The sequence below is a fragment of the Sus scrofa genome, chromosome 5 (genome assembly GCF_054392235.1).
Source record: "Sus scrofa isolate SSC_HxYL_T2T_F1_AM1 chromosome 5, Sscrofa_HxYL_maternal_Yorkshire_Landrace_v2.0, whole genome shotgun sequence".
NCBI classification, from domain to species: Eukaryota; Metazoa; Chordata; class Mammalia; order Artiodactyla; family Suidae; genus Sus; species Sus scrofa.
Window position 1 is genome coordinate 48,556,293 of NC_139387.1, and position 12,463 is coordinate 48,568,755.

A 12,463-nucleotide genomic window follows, 5' to 3' on the forward strand; every position below is an offset into this window, starting at 1 on the left:
AAAGTGTGAGGCACGCTGCTAATCACGGGGGACAGGAGGACAGATAAGACATAATCCTCACCCTCAGGTAATTCCTAAAGAGATACGTTCAGTTCCATAGGTATCAGGCCCCCACCTGTGCCGCCATCCCACATACAAGGTAAGAGGCTGCCCTAATGGCAATGGCAGAAGGTGAAGAGGAGGGGAGTGGCTCCGACAATCAGTAAGGGCCTGGCTTAAGAAGGGACACACGGATCTATGATAAGCTGTAATGGAATAGAATAGAAGAAAAAAGAATCCCTAGGCGTTCCAGCTGTGGTACAGTGGGTTAAGAATCTAACTGCAGCGGTTTAGGTCGCTGCAGATGTGCGGGTTCAATCCCTGGCCCTGTGCAGTGGGTTAAAGGATTCAGCGTTGCCACAGCTGTGGCTTGGATTCAATCCTTGGCTCAGGAATTTCCAATTGCCTTGGGTGTAGGCATTAAAAAAAAAAAAAAAGTATATATACACATAACTGAAGCACTCTGCTGCACAGCAGAAATTAGCACAACACTGTAAATCAACTATACTTCAATTTAAAAAGGGGGAGATGGAAAGAGGAGTTCCCGTCGTGGCGCAGTGGTTAACGAATCCGACTAGGAACCATGAGGTTGCGGGTTCGGTCCCTGCCCTTGCTCAGTGGGTTAACGATCCGGCGTTGCCATGAGCTGTGGTGTAGGTTGCAGACGCGGCTCGGATCCCGCGTTGCTGTGGCTCTGGCGTAGGCCGGTGGCTATAGCTCCGATTCAACCCCTAGCCTGGGAACCTCCATATGCCGCGGGAGCGGCCCAAGAAATAGCAACAACAGCAACAACAACAACAATAGACAAAAAGACAAAAAAAATAAAAAAATAAAAAAAAAAGGGGGGAGATGGAAAGAGAGGAGAAAAGGATAATGTTTACTTAGGCTCCTGACTAATGTGACAGGGGAACAGTGCCTTTAAGTAAGAACATAAGAATAGAGTTTTTGGTGTGATGGTTTTAGGAGTCTGTAAGACTGTTCAGGATGAATAATTTGCCCTGATGTTCATCAGGTTTGGTCAGTCTTAACACTCCTCCTGATGCATTTTCCAACCTCATTGTTCAAGTTTTCAGATACATTCCTTAGATATTTTCTTCAAAATATCATTTCATTTGCTATTAAGGAAATGGGGAGAAAGCCTTTGCCTCATGAAAGGCCAGTTGTAAAAGACTTTGATCCATTTTGTTGTTGTTGGTCTCAGTAATTATGAGTTAAGTCACTTGTCCTTCTTCTCATAAGAAGGACTAATTGCCTTAATTTTATGAACAACAGTAACAAATATCACATAACAAATATCTAATAAATATCAAATAATCAAACATCAAGAAACAAATATTTGGATGGAGGGAGAGAAAAGCCCTTATTACGAGTGTCGACAAGTTTCTGGGTGTTTGTGGATTCCTTCAGGACTCTACTGTGCTCAGAGCAGTCCTTAAAGAGCCTAGGGGACAAGTCACAGCAATCTTCAGAGCAAGGTCACATGCCCTAGGACAACTTTCCCCAAAGTGGATTCTGTGAACAGGATCTCTCAATTCTTCCTTCCACTACGCCATCAAACCAACCAACCAACCAACCAACCATGATTCTATATGACATATTTGTGACCTGCCACTTAACAGTTTTATCTTATACATTTATGATGCCAGTGGGCATATTAGAGGCTGTGAAGAGCCCTACAGTTAAAATACACACACACACCCTTACTTTGAACCCAGTATGTGTCCAGGAAACCTTTTCATCACTTATTACAAGTTAACATCCCACAGAACTAAGTGTCTTAGAACACATTTTTGGGAAAAGTAGCCCCCGGGACTCCCTCCCATGTTCCAACAGCTAAGACCAGGGCTATTTCCCATACTTTCCCATCTCCTCTAAAGGTACAGCTCCTGACTTCCTGATAATCATCTTGGCTGCCCTCATGACCCTGACTTTCAAAGTGAGAACTGAAAGTCCAACCTGGCCATGGCTTTTGAACATGACCCTGCTGCCCCGGCTTCAATGCTGCACAACCCCACAGTGAACTGACCATAAAAGCAGCATTGCTGGCTGACCCAGGATGCTTGAGTCCTGCACATGGAGTCTAAAATTGTGGTAGCCCTTGGCTTAAAAAATCAGGTGAAATTACATTCCGTAACCCTGCCAATTCACTTCCTCTTTATTCTCTCCACCCGCCTCTTCCTTTCACCTGCAAAATCCCACAGCCTAGCACGCAAACACCTACAATTTATTAAACACAAAAAAAATCTCCAAAGGGAATTTTTCTTTTCTTAAAGTAGTTATAAAACAGGATGTAAAATATTACAATAATTAACAATGTGGAGAACAGTAATATGTAGAACAATGCTGGAAGTTTTATTTCACTGAGACAAGTATCATAAGACCTCTGAATATAAAAGCACATCACTGGCCTTTACTTTTGCTGAGTCATCAGGAGATAAAACTGTTTCTTTGTTCTGTGACCTCCCTGTGGGTTTAAACCCCAAGATCAGGCAAAACACTTTATTAGATAAGGAGCTTGACTTCTTTCAGAAGACTTATAACCCATCTACAACAGAGTATTGTTAGAAAAGGCTATACTCCTGGGGGGTGGGAACAAACCTATTTTTCAAAATAATCTTTTCTCGACTGATTTTTTTTCTGGACACTAAGAGGAGTTTGTATAAATGCAGGGCCATGCATGGCTTCGAATAGGGATGCGCTGATGCTAAGATGTCCTTCAGTAAACACAGACACACACACAGACAAATATTTATCCTGAATCTCACAAAAATATTAACTACCATGACCTGGGCTTTAATAGGCTTTAAAACGTACACAATTCACAGCAAATTTGCTTGCAAATGCTAGTACTATTCTACTAGTAATGATAGTAGTAATAACATGTTACAGTTTATTCTGTGCCAAGTATGCAGTATGTGAAGCACTTTATATGCATTACTTCGTTTCTTTCTCTCAAGAATCCTATGAGATAAAGTAGGCATTTTTATGCCCATTATAAACATGAGTCAACTGAGGTGATGTTAAGTGGCTAGGCTGAGGTTAGGTGTCATATCTACATACAGTCTGTAAGGACCTTCTGGACAGCAGGTAACCAAGTGATTACATCTTCGTTACATTATAGCTATTTGCCATGATCCTATGCCTCTATTTCAGCAAATACTGTGCAAGACCAAAGCTTCAAAATAGCCAAGACATTAAAAAAACAAAGAGATTAAAAAAGAAACATGAGATAAGAATGAGACTTTTATCTGGAGTCACTAAACAGACAGAGACAGAGTCCCATACTTCCTTGCTTCTTCCCAGCTTTGAACCTCCTCCCCATTTGCTCTTCGGTTGCTCAGATTTCTGATCTCTTTCTAGTATATGGCTCTCCTAGACTCTCAGACATTCCCTTTGGAAGCCAATGGGCAGAGTCCCTTGGGTTCACTCCACGCTAGTCTATTCCTGCTTGGCTCTCAGCTACAGAGCAACCACCTGACTGAGACCTGTTCAAGGAGAGGTCAGAGAGAACTCAAGAAGAACTGTCATACACGTCATACTGTGTTTCGCCTTCAGTATCCATAAAAGGTATGTAGGACAGATATCTGCAAATTACAGTTCAAGAAAGTAAAGTTAGTAAATAGTGGTAAATCCAAGAGTCACACCAGGGATTTTGATTCTAAGGTCAGTGCTCTTTCCACTGTAACTGATGGCCCTGTTGTCAGGCCCGTTTGTATTTTGCACTGGAAATGAGCTTAGGACCTGGAGCTGTATTTCCAGTAAATGGAAACACTGTCCTGAGAAACTAAACATACTCTTTAAATTGTTAATGACCCCCTAAGTTGTCACAAAACCAAGTTTAAGAAATACTTCTGGAGTTCCTATTGTGGTACAGCGGAAACAAATCTGGCTAGGAAACACGAGGTTTCGGGTTCGATCCCTGGCCTCACTCAGTGGATTAAGGATTCAGTGTTGCCATGAGCTGTGGTGTAGTTCACAGACATGGCTCAGATCCTGCATTGCTGTGGCTGTGGTGTAGGCCAGCAGCTGTAGCTCCAATTAGACCCCTAGCCTGGGAACCTCCATATGCCACAGGTGTTGCCCTGAAAAGACAAAAGACAAAAGAAAGAAAAAGAGATACTTTTGAGTTTTACTTAGAATCTGCTCTAAGAAATAAGGATAGTAATAAATGTCCTCAGGGAATCATGTTTCTATTCCTTCCCCATATTCAGCAATTAACAACCTGCCACTATCTCGGGACCTCCAAAATAAAAAATAAAACAAAACAACAAAAAACTTGTCACAGACTTCAAAGAACTAAAGTGCATTTATTCTTCATAGTTGGAATATGTGCCAACTTTTTCCCCTACTTGAAGACTGGTTATAAGGGTAGGTTGGAGACAAAAGAACAAATCTTAAGAGGTATATGTAGGTATTAATTCAACAAGCATTTATTTAGCACCTTGCTATATTGTACAACAAGGGGAATATAGCCAATATTGAATAACTATAAATGAATATAACCTATAAAAATTTTGAATCACTATATTGTATACCTGTAACTTATGTAACATACATCAATTATACTTCAATAACAAAAAAAAAAAGAAATGTGTGGTGCAGTGGGTTAAGAATCCATTTGCAATGGCTCTGGTCTACTGAGGTATGGGTTTGATCCCCAGCCCGGTGCAAAGGGTTAAAGGATCCGGCACTGCTGCAGCTTTGGCTTGGATTCAATACCTGGCCCAGGAACTTCCATATGCTGTGGGTATGGCCAAAAAAAAAAAGAGAGAGAGAGAGAGAAAGAAAGAGGAAGGAAGGAAGCAAGGAAGGAAGAAAAGAAAGAAAGAGTATTTAGCACTTTGCAAGAGGGCGTTGTAATAGAATCAGTGCCAGGAACTGTGTAGGATCAGTAAGATCTTTAACCTGCTTTCAGGTAGGGAGATTAAAATGTTCTTCAGTCAGGGAACTGCAAACTACAGCCTGTGAGTCCCTCAGTGGGAAGATTAAAATATACCTGAATCAGAAGTCTACAATCCACAGTTCACAGACCAAATCTGGTCCACAACTTCTGTTCATGAAGTTTTATCAGAATACAACCACACTCATTCTTATAATGCTGTGTATAATGCTTTTTGCTAAGGGGGCAAAGTAGCTACAACAGAAACTGTGGCCCGCAAAGCTTAAAATATTCGTGATCTGGCCATTCACAGAAAAGGTTTGTAGACCTTGACCTAGATTATCAAGGCAACACACCATGGATTAGTGCTATAAATGCTATAATATTATGACATTATTATTATAGCACTATGTTTAATATATTCATATTATAATTTTCTAGAATCAATCTTGGTTCAAAATCCAGCTAGCAATTGACCTTGGACAAGGAAAAACCTAGGTTTCAGGGAGCTCTGGCAGCATCTGGCACAACTGATCTAGCACATTTGGGCTTACAGATCACTCTAAAATGTATTTAGTAAATAAAAATGTATTTAGTAAATTATAGGACATAATCTTTAGTTTTTTATTGGTCTAAATCCCACATGACTAGCATGCTAGTGCTTCATTTGCCATCCAAATATTTTACACAAAAATCATCTTCCCCAGCTATGTACTGAATGTGAACCAATAAGCCAACAGATCATGCTTCTTGGTCAGTGGTTCCCAACCTACAGAGCTTTAAAAGAACTACAACAGTGTAATACCTGGGCTGAATCCCTGTCATAGCGCAGCGGGAATGAATCCGACTAGGAACCATGAGGTTGTGGGTTCAATCCCTGGCCTTGCTCATTGGGTTAAGGATCTGGAGTTGTCATCTGCTGTGGTATAGGTTGCAGATGCGGCTCAGATCTAGCGTTGCTGTGGCTGTGGTGTAGGTTGGCAGCTGTAGCTCTGATTACACCCCTAGACCCCTCCATATGCCACAAGTGTAGCCCTAAAAAAGACAAAAGACAGTAAGTAAATGAATAAATAAATAAATAAAAATAAAGCTTTGCAGGATGTGCAGTGAAGGTTAAGAACCACCACCCTTACTGAAGTCATGGTTACAGCTTTGGATCAAATTGGTATTTTCAGTTAAAGTTGTATAAGATGAATTTCATAATTTTAAGCTGTTAAGCTAAAGTTTCACCAAAATTATATCTTAAAGTGGGGATACCATGAAGGCTCTGAAATTTTGATAAGAATGGTTTAGGCTTGCAATATCAATTGACTCAGTTTAAGTCATAGCCAATACTTACATGTCAAGTGTGAGGCCTTCTTCAACATCTGGTAGATAAAGTAAGACTAACTTATTTTAGAATCCACTACTGAAAAAAAAAAAAAACAAAAAACTAGACATCCTTTAGTTTTTATGAAAAGCTACTAATTAGGAACCATGAGAATTCAAGACGGAGATTATTTTTGGTTGATGGAGAGGATGGCAAGTTTTGCTATGAAAGAAGAGACTGCTGAAAACAATAAAATTAAATTTTTCATTGACTTCATAAACTTTGAAAGAAAAAGAAACAGATGGTAGAAATGAACTTGAAGGGCAAAAGATGGTTTTCTCCTAGCCAACGCATTTATGCAAGATGTCTGGTTTATAAAATAACAAGAATCTTGGCTTTTCCTCTTCCTTTTACCCACTGCCAAACTATTTTCCATTTATTCACAATAAATTTATCTGCAGGCCCAGAGAGAAGATCAAACTGGCCAAAATGTTTCATAAGGTTTGACAAGGATGTTGCTAAAACCAAATAGAATGTTTTCATTATGTCAATCACAGCAACCAAGAATGGACTACTATTTCTCTTCACAAAGGGAAAAATACACATCCTTTCTATAAGCAAATCCCTCCTGACCTAGCTTGATTTTCATTAATTTTGTATTTGCTTTTTCAGTTTATTTTTCTAAACTTAAATTTCTCTCAACCTAGTTTTCAGCAGCCAAAACATTCTAACCTAATGCTCTCTTTAAGTTCTATGATTTTCTGCCTACTTCACACTGCCAATTTAAAATTACTGGCCAACTTTTGCTTCTCAGCTTACTTTGTTTTGAAGTTATTGACACTGTTCACTTTTCAAACCAAAATTTACCTTCATGGCAAAAACAGATAAAATGAACTCTACCAAGTAAGGAAAGCTCCTTAAGGCCAGTCAGTCCTTCAACCTGAAAGCTACTCATTTCAAACATACCAATACTATCACTGCAGTCCAGGGCCAGGATCAGCTAGGCCTGGGAAGCAAGGCTTATTTATCTGGAAGGGCATTTTCCCCCCAAAGAAAAAACAGGGTAGATTAGGAAAACTGGAGGTTAAAAGGTCAAAATTTTGACATGGTTATATACTGTGTGACCGTGAGAAAGTTATATAACTTCCTTATAAGTTAGAGAAATTTTTACTGCTCTAGTGTCATTGCTTAGGTGTAAGTCACAGGTAGATGCAGACCTTAGGAGTAGTGGCAATTTTTTAAAAAATCTGACAAGATACATGGTTTTCCAAAAAGGGCTTGGTGACAATCTCTAATCTATCCCAATTCTCATTTTTATTTTGATACTCTTTTAAGACAAACATTCATATAAATCTCATTTTACTAAAATCTAATGTTTAACAACTTACATAGATTTTGCTTTCCTTACTTGTTGCTGTGTAATCAGACCAACAGGCCTCATATTTTGCCCCTGGCTAGATTTCTAGACCAGGAGCACAATAGCATTGTGTATTTAGCATCTAACAGTGTAGGGGATTGTTTCAAGTTACGCAAAACTTAAAAAGCAAATACCGCATCTAGCTTATCTTGCATTTTCTATATATATTTTTTGACTGACCCAGGAAGGAAGTTAGGAAGAAAAATAAGCCAATTTGTTAAATATAACCATTTTTCTAATTCTGAATTTTAAAAGTGCATTACGTCAGTCATGTTTAGTTATGTCTAATACGATTGCTCCTGCAAAGAAAAAGTTTACTGTTTACTTCACTCAAGGATGACACCAATCTTATTACTCCCTTGCTTTAAATCCTTTAATGGGACTGCAAGATCTGTAGGAAAAACTCTGATTTCCATACAGGACCCTTTACCTTAAGACATCAACCTACCTGTAAAGGCTTCCTAGCTATTTACACAGCCATGCACCCTAATGCTCAGCCACATTCTGATCAGTTCCATTCCTATAATAATACTACTTTCATATATCAAAACCATATCATGTATGTTTTTGCATATGTTGGTTCCCTTAGCTCAACTGTCTTATCTTCAAACACATTAATCTGGTTCCAGTGTCCTATTTGGGGGGAAATTTCCCTGACTCAAATAAACAGCTGTTCTTCCTTTTTTATTCTCCAAGCACATATTTTGCACCTATACAAGACATCTGTCATGCATAATCATTGCTTTTACTGGTTTTCTACCTCTTCCAATCAAGTTTTACAAGAACTATTAAGAGGAAACATTTCAGATTGTTACATTTTGTTCTATCTTCTTGCTTTTCCTATCTTCCTCTTACAGGAGAGTTTCAAAGTATGAAATGTCTTAAATACAGGAGGGATAAAAGGGAAACAAAAAAGGAAATTTTTTCTCTGCTGGAACACAGCAAAACATCTTAAATATTTTCTCTTCATCTTCCCACAATTTTTTCCATGCAAACTAGTCCCTAAATTTCTTGGTCTCACATTCCAAAACCACTCCCATCTATTTCCTCTCTCCCAGCAGAAACCTGTAATTCCTAAACACAAAACCATTTATTGAGTCCTCCACAGGCTCCATTCTCATTCCCATGCCCACCAACCCCCACAACTTTGTCTCTGTTCTTCATAATTGGGATTAACTTGACCTCTCAGACTTCATGGATAGATCAGAATGAGCAGGGAGCACACTGTGGTCAGAGAGTTAACAGGGTGGAGGCTGGTGTCAGGAAATGCAGGGCCTTCTACTTTGAGAAGTTAGAGACTTCCTTGAAGGAGGAGAGACAATGCCCTGTTTTCCATTTTTAAAGGAGCAGTTAGGTGGCTGGGTGGATAACCGACTTCAGGAGGTCCTAGGTGAAGCGGAAGCTATGGAATAATCCAAGGAAAGGTTGAGTGTGGCTTGAACCAGGGTAGTAGCAATGGAGGCGTTAAGCCATGGTCAGTTTGATATCACTCAAAGCAGGATTGATTGACAGATTGGATTGATGGAGAGATAAGAGAAAAAAGATTCAAGAAAGACTAAAGTTTTTGGCCTGAGCATAAGAAATAACGATTGCTAAATAATGACATAAAGATGACTCAGAGGATTTTTTGTTTAAGAGGGGAAAGAGGAGTTCCCGTCGTGGCACAGCGGAAACGAACCTGACTAGGAAGCAAGAGGTTGAGGGTTCAATCCCTGGCCTTGCTCAGTGGGTTGAGGATCCGGTGTTGCCGTGAGCTGTGGTGTAGGTTGCAGACTCAGCTCGGCTTGGATCTTGTGTTGCTATGGCTGTGGTGCAGGCTGGCAGCTACGGCTCCAACTTGACCCCTAGCCTGGGAACCTCCACATGCCGCAGATGTGGCCTTAAAAAAAAATAATAAATTGATTTTTAAAAAATTTTTTTAAAAATTAAAAAAAAAAAGAGGGGAAAAAGAAGTTTGCCCGGGCCAAGTTTTAATAACCACCATATAGAATGCCCAGCCTCCATGACTAACTCTACTTTTCTTCTCAGAGGCATGCTCATCCTGCCTGCTTTAAGATATGACCTGCCAGCTACAGATCCTCAGTTAATTAGCAGAGGAAAAACTCTTAGAAGGATTTGATCTAAACAGGACTTGACAGGGACTGTGAGAGTGTATAAGTCAGAGAACATATTTATTTATTTATTTTGTCTTTTTTGCCTTTTCTAGCGCCGCTCCCTCGGCATCTGGAGATTCCCAGGCTAGGGGTCCAATCGGAGCCGTAGCCACCAGCCTACGCCAGAGCCACAGCAACGATGGATCCTTAACCCACTGAGCAAGGCCAGAGATCGAACCCCCAACCTCATGGTTGCTAGTCGGATTCGGTAACCACTGAGCCACGACAGGAACTCCAGAGAGAACATATTTTAATCAAGGTGAAGGCCTTTAAAAATATACTTCAGGAGTTCCCTGGTGGCTCAGCAGGTTGAAGACCCAGGATTGTCACTGCTTTGGCTCTGGTTACCACTGTGGCGCAGTATTGATCCCAGGCCTGGCAACTTCCCCAGGCTGCAGGTACAACCAAATATATATAAATTTGGTTGCACAATGAATAAAAATTAGCTCACTACTGTATATATTAGAAATAGCACAGAGAGTAAAGATGAATACTAGAGGGTAGATCAGGATGGATAAATCTATAAGTACTTAGGAAAAAGCCTTTTTGTTTTTTGAATGAATGGTGTTCAAGTGTCTAAGGGAAATTGTTCAAGCTTAAAATCGTCATCTTGAATTGCAATTAATTTACCTAGTTTGAATAAGTAGTATACAAAGACCATATTACCATCCCTGCAAAGACTGAAGAATACTTCCCATTGAATCATTCCTCACACTCCATTTTTTTTTCTTCAATTTCCATGTGAGTTTGTCTACAAGCATAAGTTTTAAAAAGGAAAATTTCTTCAAGTCATTAAAAAAGATAAAACTTATACAAATAACACGTACACAAATAACACACACACATTTAAAATTTTTCTTGGACAACTTAACAGCAATAAAATAACCCAGTCGTGTGGGCAGGAAGTGCTACATTCCTGTCTTTTCAGTTTAAAAACTTTAAAAGGAACTTCCAAGCCCACACTATTGTAGTGGCCACTCACTATAGGGAGTTGTCCATTAGAGCAGAAAATCTGAGCAGCACTTCTCTTTCCATTTGAGGCCACCTTTCAGGAAAGAATACTACGTCTCTCCAATCATCCCTAACTATCTGAGGATGGAATAGGAAGGGACAGAAGCTGTTTCAGTTTCACTAATGCAGAAAGAAAGTACTTTCTTTTTGCTGCTTGTTTTTAAAAAAGTTTCCTATTTAGAGTGCTACAGTAAGCCGCAAAGAGATCATACAAATAGTAGACCTCCTGAAAAGGAATTGAGGCTTCTTCCTGGATAATGGAAGGAGCCAAGGCAGGCATGCACTGGCTACTCAATCTCTAGCAACTACTAGAAGCTGGGAGCAGAGCCAGCCAACGCTGTGCAGCTGTGGGAGGGAGCCTCAGCTTCCCTGCTGCAGGACTGTGACCAGCCCCGCCCTTGGGCTTCCACGCTCCGGCAACCCACCCCTCAAGTCCCCATCCTAGGCCAAAAGGAGGAAAGAATAACACCACAAGAGAATCTTGGTAACTATGAAGACTGCCTGTTCTAAGTTTCAGTTCATCTTACTTAGCAGTGTAGACATTCCTCAGGAAGGCTAATATCCATGTACAAACAATGGGAAAACAGTACCACAAAATGAACCCGTTTTAGTTTTAAAAGATATTTTTAGCCAAAATTTCCCATCATATGATTACATTTCTACCACACAGTTTCATGCCTCTTCAAAAGAGTTAACTTCTCATTAATATACTCTCTAGAATATTGGAGGGGAAAAACAGTGGCTTAATACTAATGACAATTAAAAAAAAAAAATCCATGCCTGTTTCTATGAAATTATCAATGTGGAAAAACAAGTAACAGGCACCTCCTGAACTTCGCTAAAGCAAGAATTCCGGGATGGAGGGGATGTGTCTATTTGCTTGAACAGAACAATACCCCATGCAGTAGCACTAGCAAAGGATTAGTAGTAAACATTTTGTAGATTTGTTCACATCAGAAATGGGAGAAAAAAGGAAAAAAAGATTTGCTTTCTTTCTCTACATCCTCCCGTTAGTGACTAAATTTTAAAACTTTTATAATGTAAGAATGAGTCAGAGAAACAACGGTTTAACTCATATTTTGCTAACCCAGAAACAGCCTCCTGTTAAGAATCAAAAACCATGAATATAGTACATATTTTAAAGTTGAAAATACTCTGAACTTTATTCTTAACTTAAAACCAAATTCTGCAACTCTCATATCCTTTAACATGCTGTGTTAGAAACTGACCCATACGCACTGGAGAAAAAAACGTGAGAAAGATACACTAGAAAATGAAACTACTTACCTTGATCAGCGGACATGATTTCATATATACTGATAATTAGTTTACTTTGGTTTGGTAGGAAAATATTAGATTTTACTCTTTCAAAGTTCATGTGATAAAATCTCACTTCTGGCTCTAAAGTCTGACAGCCTGGAGACCCCACGGGTCAGCCGGGAGCTCTGATGGTACACTGCTTACTTCAGGACTTTCTTAGATCTTAAAACTGCTCAAAGACAACCTCATGCATAATATGCCACACCTCCCCAAAGGAGGGCTGCTGCAGTGTTTTTTATAAGACCAAGTATATGAGGATGGAGAGATGTCTATTTATTACAGTAAAATAAACAACACCGGAGGCCCATGGAAGCTTCAAATGCACTAGAAATACA

General features: G+C 39.7%; 1 protein-coding gene across 10 annotated transcripts in view; it reads right to left on the minus strand.

Moving 5' to 3' along the window:
• The window catches only part of FGD4 (FYVE, RhoGEF and PH domain containing 4), a 200,761-nt gene that overhangs the window by 76,838 nt on the left and 111,460 nt on the right, over positions 1-12,463 (minus strand). For 2 of the 10 annotated variants that reach the window (XM_084956371.1, XM_021092067.2), the window contains exon 1: positions 12,096-12,266. The exons of the other annotated variants lie outside the window; for them this stretch is intronic. Coding sequence is in view for 1 of the 2 variants with exons in the window: in XM_021092067.2 (XP_020947726.1) it covers positions 12,096-12,186 (91 nt within the window). In the remaining variant the exon portion in view is untranslated. Of the gene's footprint in view, positions 1-12,095; positions 12,267-12,463 lie in introns of those variants that run through there. 10 annotated transcript variants of the gene reach the window in all.